Source organism: Rhyacophila brunnea, unplaced genomic scaffold (assembly GCF_057557595.1).
Source record: "Rhyacophila brunnea isolate RB1 unplaced genomic scaffold, BYU_Rbru_1.0 scaffold_2, whole genome shotgun sequence".
Lineage (NCBI taxonomy): Eukaryota > Metazoa > Arthropoda > Insecta > Trichoptera > Rhyacophilidae > Rhyacophila > Rhyacophila brunnea.
In genome coordinates, this window is record NW_028232859.1 from 32,414,563 (window position 1) to 32,432,546 (window position 17,984).

Genomic DNA, 17,984 nt, shown 5'->3' on the forward strand with positions numbered 1-17,984 from the left:
TTGGCTGTAAAAGGTTTGGTATTTGTATTTTTACGTAAATTAGTTTATTAATAGTTAATATTGACTAAAAGTACTTGATGGAATTTGAATTTATATTAAAATTGATTTCAGGTTTATTTTGGATGTAGTCAGTCTTAAACTTTCTTTCGACTATAGATTGACAAACTAAGTTTTGTATGAATAAAAAAGAATTAAAGTTTTTCACGTTTGTAAAAAATGAAAAACGTTTTTTAAATGAAACATATACTTATTTTAGGTACAAACTACGCTTAGGTACAAATATTAAAACTATGTATTACCTACTTAAAATTTCCTTCATTAAACCACGTTTCAATGATAAAAGTTTCCATGTAAAAACTAGAAGAGGCTGTTTTAACCAGACACACATTTTTAGTATGTTAATCTTAATTTTCATTTCATAAATATTCATTCTTCTTTTTGGCATTTTTAGTTATAAATTGATTACTTAAAATACTTGCATAATATGTAAGTTATCAGTAAATTATATTAAATTATAGACATCGTATTCTGTCGCTAGATGGATGTAGTAATATTACACTCCACCTTAAGGTTATGCGTCCATGCTGGATAGGTTATAAGCACCATATAGCGAATCAGCGAAGAGAGTAATATAGAGTCACCAATAGAATGCAGGGGCTACCAATGACTACAGTATACTACCAAAACTAGAAGGCAGCCACTATGAATAGTGTGTATCAGAAAAAAGAGTTATCGAAGGAAACCATGACCCAACCTGGGCAGCACTGGATGACGATGTTAATAACCACTGATTTTATTTGAAAAAGTCTAATTTTGCGTACCCAATTAAATGAACATATTATTATCAAATTTGGCTATGGAATAGTAGAATTAAATTTTGTATTTTCACCGACGTGTTTGAGGTAAATTTAATTGTATTTAGTTAATCATAATATTATATATATATGTTAATTAGTGAGTTAAAGTAATATTTATATAAATTTTCAAAAGATTTGTCTACAACAAAATACGACAATACTGTCCGGTAAAAATAATAAATTATAAACTACGTATAATGTTATATTAATCACTAGGTCGATTCAATTCATATACATATCTATACAGTATTCATATCAATTTATATTAAAAAAAATTAAGTGCATATATTTTGATTTCAATGACTTCAACTAATTTTATTATCTGGCAAATACTTACTAATCTGAATTTTAATTTAAAGATTAGAATAAATGAATTGTTCGGTGCGATCAAACCATCAATCAATGATCAAAATAATTAAAGGAAGTAACATGATTGATATATTCTATATACAAACTACATTAGTTTACCGAATAGATCCCATCTATTCGAGTATATAGTAAAAATATCAGCGGAAATACCTAATAATATATTATATAATTATTAATATACATATTATTGTATATTTATCTTATATTCAAATGAAAAATAGAAAATAAATTTTCTATATACTATCCTAAAATTTTAATTATACCGAAGAAACAGTAAAGAGATTATATTCAATGCCAATAATCAACTAAGGAGGTAATGGATATACAATTATTTATTTTATAAAATGACTCTCTACCGCATTGAGATGATCATTGACAGTATATGTTATTTTTGTTACGTTTAGTCAAAAATTAATGATACGTAGTTGGGTAGTAAAAAATTGTCGCATAATAATATTAAGACTTTTGTTAGACGAATTTTAAAATTAACTAACCGGAAATACGCCCAATAAGGCAGTAATTAGGTAGTTAGATTCGTTGGATAGTTTCTAGTAAAATGAGGTTATAAGTATGTAGGTAAGTACCTAGCAATTAAAGTATGATATGTGAATAGCAGTATATCAACCCAATATATTATAGATAATAAGTCATTGTGTAATAAATACTAATATACAGTAGACAGTAATGCCTGGTTTTGGTAAAAAGATTGATTTAATTGCAGTATATTATCACAGTACAGATCACTATAGCCATATTTGAGGAGAAGAGTTTTAAGGAGGAAATCAGATAATCTGGGTTTTGGCGAAAGTGATCTAAAAATTTCGAATAGATATTTGCTGGTGCTCACCATATCACGGAATATTTGAATTACGTATATACAATTCCCCACTTAATTTTACTCATTTTCGTTTACTTACACATTATAAATTATATTTTATTTTCCAAAATGATTGGCTATTATAATGACATTTACTAGATTATACGTATAGTTGATAATAATATTTGGGTTGGAAGGTACACAACAATCTTATATATCAATAGAAACATACGAACCATACATATTTTGAACTAGTACCTACTTTAATGACAAACTGCGTTAAGATTGTTGATCGTCATACCTACTGTTTACAAATTGTATTTTTTTTACAAATTGTAACTAATACGTATTGAGAGATAATAATCAGTTTTTTTTGTTTATTTCACTATTTGAGTACAAATGGGAAGACATCAAAGTTGACGTTATGTTTTGTAACAGCGGTATTTATATAAATTACATTAATAAAAACTTTAATGAATTAATTATTTTAATTTAAGTTAAATAAATTAAACCAGTATTCAAATAAAATATGATCTTTATATGTACTGTTCTAAGACGTATTTTTTTACTAAGCACAAAAATAATAATAAAATTATTTTGGTGCATACGTGGCGGTTAAATAATATACACCTGTAATGTTCTTATTAAAGTTAATTTACTACTTCAATCGTAGCGCCTTATTAACAAAGAATAATATGAATATTGGATAGTAACAACATATTTCAGTACACGATTAAGATGATTAACTTTTAATATGTTGATTGATTAAATTTACCTAAATACGTTTCAGGATTTTAGATAAGACAAAGATAGGGTATTACTGCATTATTTTATTCAAAAAAATGTTTATCAATAATATGACGTCTTAAATATTGTGTGTAAGTACATATTATAAATAATAAATTAGTAAAACATATTTAATTCTACGCCGCTACGTTTATATACCTACTAATTCACTATTTTTCAAACCAGATATATCCCAGTTCTCCATAGTGCATCAGCAAATGATAAATGCAACCTAATTGTTGGCGGCTATACTTTTGAAACTGTGGAGATATATTTTGTTTGTCTCGGGTTCCTTGTCACAAACACAAATAAAACAAGCAACGAAATAAATCACCAGATCAACAACGCCAACAGGTATTATGTTGGTTTCCAAAGGCTTCTGAAAATTAAAGCACTCGCAAGAAAAGGTAAAACAACCCTATATAAAAACATGATGCGCCTAGCTATAACGTGTGGTCACTCGGGATTGGGATAAATATGATGAGAGAAATAAGGATACATTTAAGAGTCCGGAGAAGAATCTTTGTGACCGTTCAATATTTTGGTATTTGGAGGTCGAGGTATAACTGCGTAGCATATCTCAATTCAGGGAATGCAGGAGAAATTATCATTAAGGCGGGATATGTACGCAACCACCAAGGGGAAGAGAAGACATGGACAGCCGAAATTGAGATGGCTGGACTGCGCAACAGGAGATTTAAGAATTCTTGGCCAAACCAGTTGGAGAGTGGCGTTAGATTGTTTAAGATGGAGGAAGTTTTTGAAGGAAGCCAAGACTCCCCAAGTGTTGTAGCACCATAAATGATGATGATAATTCGCTTCGATGTAAGTATACTTGTAATATAATGTGATTGCGATAAACAAGATTTTATCTAACTAAATGAATACTTTTTTTTAAAATAATTATACAGGTAGGTACACAAACTAAACTGTATTTTAAAGTTTATGCAATATCATAATAACTTAAATAATATTTTTTATGTAGTCTGGGAGATTACATGAGAACAATATTTTTAAAAATAAGATAAAATAATTATATAGTACATAATTGTTCCCAGTTATTTTATAAATAAGTAAAAACAATTATTTATAAGTAGGTACATTGTTTTATTGTTTTTTTTTTAAATTTATTTATTAATAATGAGTTAATTGGTTTATCACGGGCTCTGCATCACTGATAAAGGTAAACGGGAACTCAACATTAAAAAGAGAAATTCGAAGAAGAATGGGAAAGATCATTAAATCGAAATTAAATTTAGTAAAAATGAAATATTAGAAAACTAATTTAAAATATGGCACTAAAGACGAAAACCGATAGTCCCGTCCAATAGAAAATTGAAAGGACTAGCACTAGAGAGTCAATTATTAATACTTTACAAATGTGACAAATTTTATTGGTTTGTCTGCATCACACTTTCTAGTTTTTATACAGTAATGCCTATATTACAATGATCGATAGGAAAGAAAATCTTGCGGTATTAATTAGTTACAACGAAGAACTCCTTTATGATGGACAGTTAAAGAGAACTGTGCTATAGGTTCTATACAAATACAAATGTTTCGTATCGCTTAACGCTGAGACAAAAAGAGCTTCCCTCCTACACAGTGGACTATGCTAGCCGATAGTGAATCATTTGAGTCGAGAGCCTCAGTTATGACATCCGATGAACATGGTTGTTTTATTAATTCATTCGATTTTATGTACAAAGGATTGCAAGCTACCCCTCAACTTTAAAGTGACTACTAAAATATTAAATATAATATAAATATTTTTTGTAAGATTTAATAATTTAGAATTATCCATTGAATATAATATAAAAATCATAAATATATTTCTATCCTATTTATTTCACTATTACATTCCGGGCGCTGTGCTTTATCATTTAAATCAGTTCTCTGCAACCTTTTCTCACCCATGGCACACCAAAGGTATTCCCAGAATTCCGTGGCACACCACAGGTAAAACAATTTATACATCAAAATATGGACCCCACATGCTGAAACGGACCCCCTACCTATCGCTAAGGTTAAAGACAGTGTGATACTCTAAAGTAGGTACTGTTTTTCAAAGGGTGTTCGAGGTAAAATTAGTGGTATTCATTGTATGTTTAGCTATTTTTTGTATTTATTAATACAAATATTCCCCAATCGGATATTTAAAAATATTAGTATCGGTGTAGTAATACAGCGCTGCAGGCGACTTTTTTTGAACCATTAGAGAAAATTTGTTATTTGTGTTTATCTCACTTATCTGGTTGATCTGCTACGCCCTCCCTGAGCCTGGCCTGCCAGACTAGAGCTCTGACGAAAGAGAAACCCGAAGTTCTTATCACCCGTCAAGTATGACTGCTTATCATTTTTAATTATAGCTTGAGTTGAAAAAAGTTGCTCACATAGGTATATGTCGTATAAAATGGGAGCTGAACTGCGATAGCCTTGTCGGAAATCCGAGGATCCGAGGCACATCTAGCATCGTCTCGCGGCACACCGGTTGCGGAGCACTGATTCAAATGAACGATGTACTCACAATGTACAATGAAATTTCCTAATAATGTGTAGTGATAATTAAAAACGCATTAACTGCAAATATTTTTATTTATTTTTTCTAATTGGTACTTATATTTTGAATATGTTATGAAAATATATACATTTAGGTACTTATATATTAATATGTTCCATCACTAGGTACCTACATGATTTTTTATTTAGAAGTATTTCGGAGGAAAGTTGATTTTATTAATTAAATTGAATATTAAAAAACAGTATGAGAATAGAAATTGATGATCTAATAATATTATAATATGGAATATTAACTATGAAATAGTTGATAAAAAATCGGTCTTGTGTGATTTAGAAATAAACAAAACTAGGTAAGTAAGTATATATCACTTGGTATTTTTGAATAAATTTGATTACATATTATATGTACGGAAATAACATAACATTATACCGATTGTCCGATTATTATCTTTATATTTACACTTAACTAGAATATTGTAAAATGAAGGATATCAATCTCTAGATAATATATTCATAAATAATACACACCCATTTAAAAAATTGATCATGGGATAATAGTACCTAAATATTTAAAAATCTGATCTGATCAATAAAACCTTTGAATTATTAAACAATGCAAGATGAGTATAACCGATTTGCCATTTTTATGCATATATAAATAGAATTTTCTTTACAAAATTATCACAATTTGATTTAAAACACAATAATATTAATAATATGCGAGATTTTGATACTATCATCCTGATTTTATTAGGGCTTGGAGCTGTGTGAGGTATTTGATATATTTTTGTTTTATCAATCAAAACATTTCTTGTCAATAATAAAATGCCAATACTACATATTATTTTAAATATTTTATATTATTTATGAAAAATCTATTATCAAAATTGTATGTTTATTATTAAATTTAAATACTTCGATTATTAAAACTATCGACCGAAGGTACTTGATGGAATTTGTATTTAAATCTATTAGAACCTCAATTATTATTAAAATAAGAATAGAGTACATATTTGAATGACTAATTATTGGTGTTATAATTTAGCGATCAATGTATGAAATCATCAAAGTTAATAGTATTTTGGCTAGAACTAAAAATATTCTTAATGTAACGTTTGCTCATTTTTTAACGACTCACTTGAAATTTTTATTGAGTTGGTAGAACAATAATAATTATTGTAATGGTTTTGAATCAAAGTTTTAGTTAATTCGACGATAATAACCGTATACCGTACCGAAGACGAATTTTCAGCTAGAAATACCTGTAAACATAAACAACACAAATGTTTGAGGTGCTTAAGGGGGGACATGCATGATCCTGGACATTCCTTATACGTAGTAGATAATCTATTTATATACTTTTGAAGCCTTATTATCCTTTATATTTATTTTAAATATTTATGACTGCATAAACTATTTTTATTACATAAAATAGTATTCTTTTAAACCTCTCGTTCTAATGTTTTAGAATATAGTCATATTTCAGTACATACATGTGCAGTGGTCTTAAATTTTTTTACATTTATTAATTTTTAAACGCATTTATAAATCCATCAGTATAATTTATGTCGACATTATTATAGTGAAATATTTACGATAAAAAATTATATTGATAATCTCTGTGATCCCAAATTTGACAAGAATTAGGCATTATATTATTCAAAAAATGGGCAAGATTAACACATTTGAAGATAATTCTAAAGATACTGATTATAAGCTATGTATTTGACCATTCAAATATGATAAACATCCTACGAATAATGATTGCTTTATAATAATTATTGACCTAAGAATAAGGTAGTGTTTTTTTGAAATATGCCATTTCTTTTGGCATTTCCCAGTGGTTAAGTTACAACATACGACCGTAGCCATACATTGGCAAACAAAAACTAAAGTTAGGAGTAAGATCATGATAACGCGCGTGTTTGAACATATACCGTTAAAAAAAAAAAGATTTTTTTTCGATCAATATAATTTTTTATCGTAAATATTTCACTATAATAATGTCGACATAAATTATACTGATGGTTTTAAAAATGCGTTTAAAAATTAATAAATGTAAAAAATCTTAACACCACTGCACATAGATGTACTGAAATATGACTATATTCTAAAACATTAGAGCGAGAGGTTTAAAAGAATACTATTTTATGTAATAAAAATACTTTATGCAGTCATTAAATGTTTAAAATAAATATAAAGGATAATAAGGCTTCAAAAGTATATAAATAGATTATCTACAACGTTTAAGAAATGTCTAGGATCATGCTTTGAAAATAGAATAAAAGCTCCATTTTGACCCACGCTGAGCACGTCCGCCCTTAATAAAATTAAAAAAAATTGCGCACTTACTCGTAGTTTGAAGATTATAGTAATTAATTAAAAAAAATATTAGATATTATAACTATGGTCAATTATTTAGTGAAAGTTTTTTATTGAAATAAGTTTTCTTTTGCTAATTAACAATAATACAAAATCATTATGTTAAAGTTTCAGGAAGATTTTTGTCGATCCATCCCAAATTTCTTCAGTACATCGAAGGGCAAAGATTTTTCTATGCCCCTGACAAAAATGGTAGACTAATGGTAATAGATTTAAAAGAAACTGAGAAAGTTGAACCTAAATTTAATGCTGAAAACGATGTAATATTAAATCTGTACACAAGGTAATTTAAAAAAATTGTGTTAATTGTCTGTTGTAATATAAAATTATTATAAATTATAATATATATTGTTGTTTTATATCATTATATTAAATCCTACAGTAGCTACTGTAATCAAAATTAGAGTAATTGAAAAATTATGGAAAAGGAAAAGCAACCAAAATTATTTCGCATGGATGGAATAATGACGGAAAAAGTGAAATCAATACTAGTATCCGAGACGGTAAGTAAAATCATGCTATCGTAAAAACTTATGACCTAGTATTAATTGAAATGATACAGTTATTATTAAAACCGCGATTTTTAAAATTTAAGTATTAAAAATATTAGGATCCGTAATAATCAATACCATAATTATATTTGCAGCTTACTTGACGTGATTTTTGTGACGATTGTGACAGGTGACAATTTTTTTAATTTATAGTCATATTTTATGGTAGATTAATTTAATATAATTTTAATTAATCATATTTTAAACTATTCTGTGTACTTACATTTTTGATAAAATGTTCTGAATAATTAATAAACTAATAGTCAAATGAAATTATTGAATACGTTATGTGAAGATTTGATATGATAATATAAATTATATATTACATCACAAACTTCTGTTAAAAGTTATGAAAATCTTCCGAAACAAAAAAAAAATGATTATGAAAAGAATCATTGATAACATTACTCTTCATTAAAGCGTCAATTACATTGAGCTTCTTTACGAGCAGTTTGTTGGCGAACTTATAATCTGCCTGTAAAGTCGCCCAGTGTAATCATCGAACAAGCTAACAAGCAGGTTGTAAACACTCTACCGAGAAAAGTTGAAAGCCGGTCAACTTTACACGCTACACGCCGGCGTGTGGGCCTACTGTGTCTGCGCAGTAGAGCACAGTAGCAACATCCCGGTAAAAAAACGAACTAAGTTCTGTCAAAATAGTCGCTGGCTTGTGGCTTCTCAGTGAATGGAAAGTTTTGTGTGTAATCATCAAATCGCAGTAGCTGAATCGCCCGCTTTTAAATTCGCCAACAAACAGCTCGTAAAGAAGCTCAGTGTAAATTGACGCTAAGATATTATTTGTGCAGAATCATCTAGACATAAAGTAGATCAATGTTAGAATAGTTATGTAGACATCAAATCCATATAGTTATACAATTTAACTGTTTGATTTTTCCACCAACTAGTGGTATTACAATATGATCATGCCGATTTTTTGTAATTAAATAGTATCTACACGATGAAACATCTAGTAGGATATTTTTTTAATAGGTAACTCATATTATTATATCATTAGCAATCTAAAATACTGTTTGAAAATTTGGGGCCAGTGACTTTAAATAAAAGAATGTGACCGGAAATAGATTATTAAACAATGACTCAAATATAATCTAAATTTTGTTTAATATTCAGGATAACATTACTGCCAGAAAATTTGGAGGTAATGCGAAAAAATAGTAAATTATTTTTAATTTTTCCAGGTTTTGATCCTGCAAATCCACTGTGGGGAAGTGGAAGTCAACGTATACGACCCTCCGATGGTAGATATGTGGAAATTATATACACAAATGCCGGAAGTTTGGGCCTTAATGAAGCAGTTGGCCACAATGACTTCTACCCCAATGGTGGATTTGGTCAACTAGGATGTAGTATCATTGACATTGGTTGCTCGCATGGACGATCTTATCAATACTTCTCTGACTCTCTTGATCATACCGGCTTCCAATCGGATCATTGCAAAGATTACAAAGAAGCTGTCAATAATAAATGTTCTAATCTCGGAAAGTTGCACATGGGTGGTGCCAAGTTAAAATCTACGTAAGTGTTATTTATTATTTTTTTAAAATTTATTAATCGAGATATCAAATAAAAAAGTAAGGTACCTACAGCTACGAATGAATAAAGCTAACATTATATATTATAGGTACAACGCCTATTAGATACTACTTATTAATTAATAAAAAGATGGAAATTATTATAATGTAATTATTATGATACTATAATATATTTTGTCTATTGAAATAAGTACTATTGATCTACGTATGTCTTTATTCTGCAGAAAAAAACAATATTATGATATTATGACTATTTGTGGCCAATATGCCACAATACATATGAAATCAAAATAATGCAGCAATTATAAATATTTAAATAGAAAATATTCAATATAAAGCTAATGACTTATATAATCTCTTATTTACTAAGTAGTGATAATAATTTATTATAAAACGATTTAATATAGTAATTCAGAGAAAATAAATGCTCGAATAACAGATAAAGAAGTAATTTATGACACTTAATAATATCATTATTAATGCCGCTATAAAATTCATTAACCGCACGATTGACAGTATCATATCACATTCGCCCTGCTATAGGATATCGTGAAATCGTCGAGTAACAAATGACATTGGTTGGAACATATTTTGTAAAATATTGTAAATAAAAAAGGTTTTTTTTTTTAAATTTCAGTATGGGAGCATTTTATCTGACAACTAATTCTGAGAAGCCATTTTACAAAGGATAATTTAAAAATGTACAAAGACTGTTTTGTATGAAAAATAGTCCTCAATTTTATGATGGCTGTTCTAAAAATTATTTTAATTTATAATATTACATACCTCGGTGGGTAGGCAACCTAACTGTATTGTTAATTTATATTGTGTTGTTGTTAATAAAATAAAATAAAATGTTGTTAATAAATAATATAATATTTATTTATAAAATGACAAATGATATTTTAATAAAATATACCTATGAATTTATAATTTAATACCTATAGAAACCCACATGTGTAATAAAGGTCATGATAAACAAGTTACTAAAGGACATTATAAGCAATTTGATCCTCCTTTAGTAGGTATACTTTTTAGAATATTGTTTATAATATTATTGAACTAAACAAGTTGACTAGCTCCTTTATAAAACTAAAAATATTTATTTATACATAACAGAGTAATTCTATGTAAATTGAAATAGTAAAGAATAGGTCACAGTATTCCATTTCATACTTTATATTATATATGTTCCATACATACTTAACAGGTATGTGCTTATCTTACCAAATATTTTATTATGACGTGAAGACTTGATTATAAGAATAGCCATAAATCAACTTGCCTTTTAACAATAATATGTATTGTTTAGCAACCTTAATAAAATTCTACATTCAAAAATGGGATTACCCAAGATTAACACTGATAATAATTTTCACTGAGATTATAAGATGATTTATTTAAATAGTTCAAATACTTAACTATTTATGTATAGATTCAAAATATTATGAAAGAATATATTTGATAATCCACGAGATAAGATAAGTTTGATTTATGTATATAAAAAGGGTTCACATGTATTTTTTAAAAACAATATAGTAAACACAGTACAATGAAAAACTTGAGAATCGGATTTTTGGTTTTGGTCGGAATTGTGGCTATTTCAGGTACATACTAAAATGCAATAATTAAATAATAATGTCTCCAATTTTTAAATATCAAGTTGAAAAAAAAAATCGTAAATTATTTGGTATGGAGATTTTAACTGACTTCGTTGAATTACTTTGCAAATAATCTTCAGATTTTACAAAAAGCATTACAAGAAAATTTATACCACGAATTCAATGTTGATTTTCAAATACAGTTCAAACTATCTAGTTAATTTATAACATAAAATAATATTTAAATACATATTTTACAGCTAGTGTCACAACGATACATCCAAAGTTTCTTCAATATGAAGAAGGGCAACAGTTTTTTTATACTTCTGATAGTAATGGAAAATTAATATTGGTTGATTTAAACGAAACGAATGACTTTGAACGAAAATTCACCGCTGAAAAAGATGTTATTTTACAGCTTTATACAAGGTAAGTAGTGTCATATAGATAATATTTCCACCTATAAAAAAGGTTTACAGTATTACTAGATTACAATATAGTCTTAAGTTGTCATTTTATAAAAGCAAGGTTGATATACAAATTTGAATATTTGAAAATCGAACCATAGACTTTTCAAAATTATTCTCTTGCTTCACACCACTAAAGAATAAATAATAATAATATGGTCCTGCTAATTAATTGATTAAAAAACAACGTTTTGTGCATTGATCTACATTTATCTTTAATGTACGCCATATTTTATTGAATTAAACAGCACGTATACACAGATATATTAGGAAAAACTGGCTGGTTAAATACTACAGATTAATTATTAGAAAGTAATCGCCATTCCTGATGATGACAAATATTTTATATATGGTCAAAATATTATATACTTGTATTTATATATATCAATCATTTTTTTATAGATCAAGCCCGACCAGTGCTGCAATTATTAAAATAGGAGATGTCAACAGCTTAGGGTTGTATGGAAAAACAAAAGCAACAAAAGTAATAATTCACGGGTGGAATAATGACGGAAATAGTGAAGTCAATACACTTATTAGAAATGGTGAGAATTAAAAAATATTTGATTTAATTTATATCAAACAACTGTGATAATTTATTATTATCTTCATTTTTTTAATATACCCAGTAACTTTTCAGTAGCATTTACACAAGTTGTATATTATATTATTAAATAAACTCGTATTTTTTTCTAGAATTTTTGAAAGCTATGGATGTAAACATCATTGTGGTAGACTGGGGTAAAGGTGCTAATGGGCTTTACACATCTGCTTGCAAAAACGTTCCCAAAGTTGGAGCTTTAGTTGGAAATCTAATTGATTGGCTGATTGAGACAGGGTCTTCTGTTAAAAATTTCCACATCATGGGTCACAGTTTAGGAGGACATATTGCTGGTATCTCTGCGCGATCGGTGACAAGAGGACAGATTCCATATATAACAGGTGAATTAAATTGAACAAAATAATATTATGCATTATTTTTACACAGCGACATCTGTTAAGCTACATTAAAATCGATTTATGGTATACTCTTAGCAGTGTTATCAACCAGACTAAACGTGTAGTCATAAGTAATTTAAGGCGAATTCTTCACTGAGCCTTTTTTAAAGAGGCACCTAGCGGAAAAATACGAAGCTTGCAATTTGAGACATTTTTTTGATAATTTACACTTTCAACTGTATTAATGAATACATATGTATCTGAAAACATTAAAAATAAAAATATTTTTTATTTTAAGTCAAAGACAAACTTACAATTGTAAAAAATGTAATAAAATGTGAATTTGTTCTATCGGTCCGCACCCTATTATTACATATATTTTATGGTCATATTTATTATTAAAATTTAGTTTATTAAGTTTTCTAAGCATCACCTAAGCGATTTTTGACAAATTCATAGTTTTAATATTTTTTATATCTATTTTAAAAAACATCAATTTTTATAAAAAATATAAATGTGTATAACTTGAAATCCTTTTTATTTATATTAATATAAATATTTTATTTATATTTATAAAAATAATTGATTTGATATAAATAAAAAGGATTTCAAGTTATACACATTTATATTTTTTATAAAAATCGATGTTTTTTAAAATTGATATTAAAAATATTAAAACTATGAATTAGTCAAAAATCGCTTAGGTGATGCTTAGAAAACTTAATGAACTAAATTTTAATAATAAATATGACCATAAAATATATGTAATAATAGGGTGCGGACCGATAGAACAAATTCACATTTTATTACATTTTTTACAATTGTAAGTTTGTCTTTGACTTAAAATAAAAAATATTTTTATTTTTAATGTTTTCAGATACATATTTATTCATTAATACAGTTGAAATTGTAAATTATCAAAAAAATGTCTCAAATTGCAAGCTTCGTATTTTCCCGCTAGGTGCCTCTTTAAAAAAGGCTCAGTGAAGAATTCGCCTTAACCAAAATAATACTTATTAAAAATATTTTGATTTAAAATATAGTATCATTTACCTATTATGTTTTGCAGAAATCACAAAAAATATTTTTATTAAGATGTACGTAGTTACCTCGATTATATTATTTTATGTACTCTTATTAAAATAATAAAAAATATACCATAACTTCCAGCCACAGCTACAATACGCTATGTACCTACTTGTGTATTTTGATATATCGTAATAATATTTTTAATTATTTTTTTAGGATTTGATCCCGCCAATCCTTTATGGGGAAGTAAAAGTCAACGCATCAGACCTTCTGACGCCGGATATGTTGAGATCATCCACACAAACTCAGGAAACCTTGGACTCAGGGATCCAGTTGGTCACAATGACTTCTATCCTAATGATGGATCAGGTCAACCAGGATGTGGCATATTGAATATTGGATGTTCACACGGAAGATCATATCAGTTTTTTGCCTATTCTATTGACCACACTGGTTTCCAGGCCAATTTGTGTAAGGACCATAAAGAAGCTCTTAAAGATAAATGCTCTAACCTGGGAAAATCATTCATGGGAGGATCTAAAATTAAGCCTGTGTAAGTGATAATTTATAAATGTTAAGCACGATACAGAATTTTTAAATTAAATTATTTTTATGATAAGAATATATTATTTCCTAAAGTAAATATAAAAAAAATGAAGAAACATATTTCCAAAAATAATTGAATTGAAGTTCAGGTAATTTTTTCAGAAGACTTGTATAATAAATAAAATTGACGCTGAGTCAATCTACGATATTTTAATAATACAGAAGTTTAATCAGAAATCATCATACATTTAAAAATATCTTCTACATCTTTAGTAAATCATATTAAATTGCATGTTTCATAATTCTGTCATGGTGAAAGTTTATAGTCCTAATATATATATCTGAATAATATAAGTAAAAAATATTAATATTTCTAATTTTATTTTCAGGCAAGGCTCGTTCCATTTGGTGACTGATTCAAAAGAACCGTTCTTCCTGTGATGTAATAAAAATTCATGAATTAATGTAAGATAATTAAGACAATGCTAAAATCTCATTATAATAAATATTACTGAATAAATATTTTTTACCTAAATACAAAACTGTGTTTTTTATATAAATGATTGTTAATTATAATATCAAAATACATTTTATAAATACAATATTAAATACATATTATTCACACATAATTAACGTACAATTAAATATGCGAAGGGTTGAGTCAAGTGTGTCGGTTCAAAATAGACTATCATCATGTCTACTGCCAACGAATTGTCTTAGACAGGGGTGTGCACTTACCGGTCTTCTTTTTCACACGAGGAGTTACTAGCATGAACTAGAAACCCATGGGCATAAGAGAATACCTAGACTTTTAAAACTTGTGGAGATTTGAGAAAGCTTGGTCAAACCAATTGGAGAATGTCAGCACTGGGTTGTTCAAGGTAGAAGAAGGAGGCCAAGACCCGCCAAAGGTTGTAGTGCCATAAATAATGATAAGTAAATAAGCTGTTATTTAGCTAATATATAATTTTTATAGAATTTATATGTAGACATATTTTAAATAACATACGTTTTATATAAACTTCATAATAATATAGGTACTACGCAAAGATAAAAGTTTATAAGTTACGAGATATTTTTTTAAAGAAAATCAGCATCTATTAAGTGGTTCATGATAATAAAAAAATGTGATATACTCGTATGTTTTCTCATTGAATCAATAGATAATATTATAAGTAAAATATAAATAAAGACACATTTAAAAATATTATAAAATGATACATTAAAAATCCTAAACACCTACATCAACACATAGTTCATAGCAGAATCAATTAAACGTGATAGAAAGATGAGCACTTAAATTGAATTATTCTGAATTCATCAAAAAAAAAAATACAATGTTTTGTCACGACAACAGAATTCGTGTACTAAATTTGACGTATGCATGTATATGGGGAAATACGAAAAATACAATTAGTAGTTTAATATACATCGAGCTCAAGTAAAGTTAACAAAGCAGTAACATATAAACAATCGGTTAATTGTTTATGTGATACAACTCCATTATAATAGTTTTGAAACAATTGGTGTATTTCACGAGTATTTTGCTCATTTATAATATATATATTATTGTTATAAAATATATCGTGAGTTAAAAAACGACAAGTCGTAAGTGACAAAATAACAAATTTACGGGAGAGGGAAAAAACTCGCCTGCACACAAAGTGTTTGATATTTGACAAATCAATATTTTTGTCATCTATAGTGAATGTATATAAATTATGTAGTACGATGATTACTTACTTACATGCATCTGACAGGTAGCTGACGGCAAAAAAATGCATTTACGAGTAAGTTATCATTGGTTGAATAGTAGATATGAGATATCATTACAAACGTTTTTAGGAGCTAAATATTTTTCTCCGTTTCTCTTTCGTCGGTAGATGCTGATACTATCAATATATTCAATAATGCAAAAAACGTATTTTGAACAAAATGTCATTTACGATGTGTTGTTTCTTAAAACCATTGATGTATAATATCTTGCTTAAAGTCCAATATATAGGAACATATTATGTTATACCTACTCTAAGTGATGTTAAAGATAACTTTCATGCATAGGAATGGAGCCTAAGCGTATCACATTCAGACAAAAAGCGACCACTAGTTTATACACAAACTATCAAAGTGGGACGCTAAGTTTTATATTATTTTATGCATAATAAATTGTACGTACGGCAAAGAAGAACATGTTTATCTGATTTTTTATAGAGAAACCAAAAATTTCTCCAACTAAAAGGTGATTAAAAATCTTTCGTTAGGTATACTTAATACCTTTGTAACGTATTTGTAAAATAGTGAAATATTGCTAAATTATTTATCACAGTAGGTACCAATAGCGTGTAATAACTAACAATATCAGAACATGTGTGAGAACATGGTAACTATTGAGAATTATTTATCCATTGAGTTAATATGCCTAATACTAGTTTTAAAATCGTTTAATTTAACTGTGTGCATGGTTTGCTGTTATATATGAAACTTATTTATGTATATATTATTTTAACTATGTACGTCTTATGTGTGCCATATTATTTACTAAGAAAAATATATTATTATCTAAAGACTAGCAAGATAATTTCATAACTTTATTAATATCAATCTAACTTCCTTTTTTAATCATGGACAATATAATGATTAGATAATAGATTGGTAATCAAAATAGATACACAACATTACATTGATAAAAACACCACTCCATTAAAAAAATGTTGATTGATTTGCAGAAGACTGTAATATTATCTCATGAAAGCTTATTTAAACCAATCAAATCATAGCATATAATAGAACTATGTGCATATTATAATATTGGTATGTTTTTATTATTTTGGAATACCTTCCCACTTAAAGTGGATTTTAATAATATATTTTTATATTAATGAGTTAATTGGCCACTTAATCCATATAATTTTTATATTGTTTATCACTTACTAGCAATCTTACCAGTGTCATATAAAGAAAGATAACAATTTGGTCAACAAGCTCTATACCTATATGTAATTATATATATATATAAATACGTATTGTGAAAAACGACATATTATTGAAGACGATTTTTTTATAGTTAAAAACATAACTAAATATTATGCTTTCATTTTAAATGTTTAGATATTTTATATATCAAATAAAATAATAAATCAATCGAAATGATTACATGGAAGTACACCAAGATAACTACACAAACCACAATTAAAATAATTGTAAAACAGTTATCGTAAGTAGATAGGCCACTCTCAAGCCTGTATTAAAGGCAGTGGTTTCCAAACTTTATGTTACTACGCCTCCCTTAAAAAAATCTAATCTTGGCGCCTCCCCCCTTTATTTCATTAAATAATACAGACACCTTTTTAAATAGTCAAAAATGTACTAATACAAAAATGAAAAATAAACAAGTTTTTACTACTTATCTTATATTAATTTGTTTTTCTTGCGATGAATATGCTTGTTTATTAGCATAATCAATTTCAATGGTAGGCAATCCAAATTCAACATCGTTCATTGACAAATGGAGTCTATTATGGGCCCCACATCCTGAAGCGGGCCCCCAGGCCAGGATCTTTGGCGGGC

The 17,984-nt window shown here is 27.6% G+C and overlaps 1 protein-coding gene across 1 annotated transcript; it reads left to right on the forward strand.

Moving 5' to 3' along the window:
• The first annotated feature begins 8,195 nt into the window (after nucleotides 1-8,195).
• Nucleotides 8,196-14,428, forward strand: LOC147072204 (lipase member H-like). The gene is made up of 6 exons (XM_085946693.1): nucleotides 8,196-8,234; nucleotides 9,414-9,441; nucleotides 11,697-11,865; nucleotides 12,306-12,448; nucleotides 12,600-12,845; nucleotides 14,088-14,428. The coding sequence occupies exons 1-6, from the start codon at nucleotides 8,196-8,198 to the stop codon at nucleotides 14,426-14,428; spliced, it is 966 nt and encodes a 321-aa protein (XP_085802819.1).
• The last annotated feature ends 3,556 nt before the right edge of the window (nucleotides 14,429-17,984 follow it).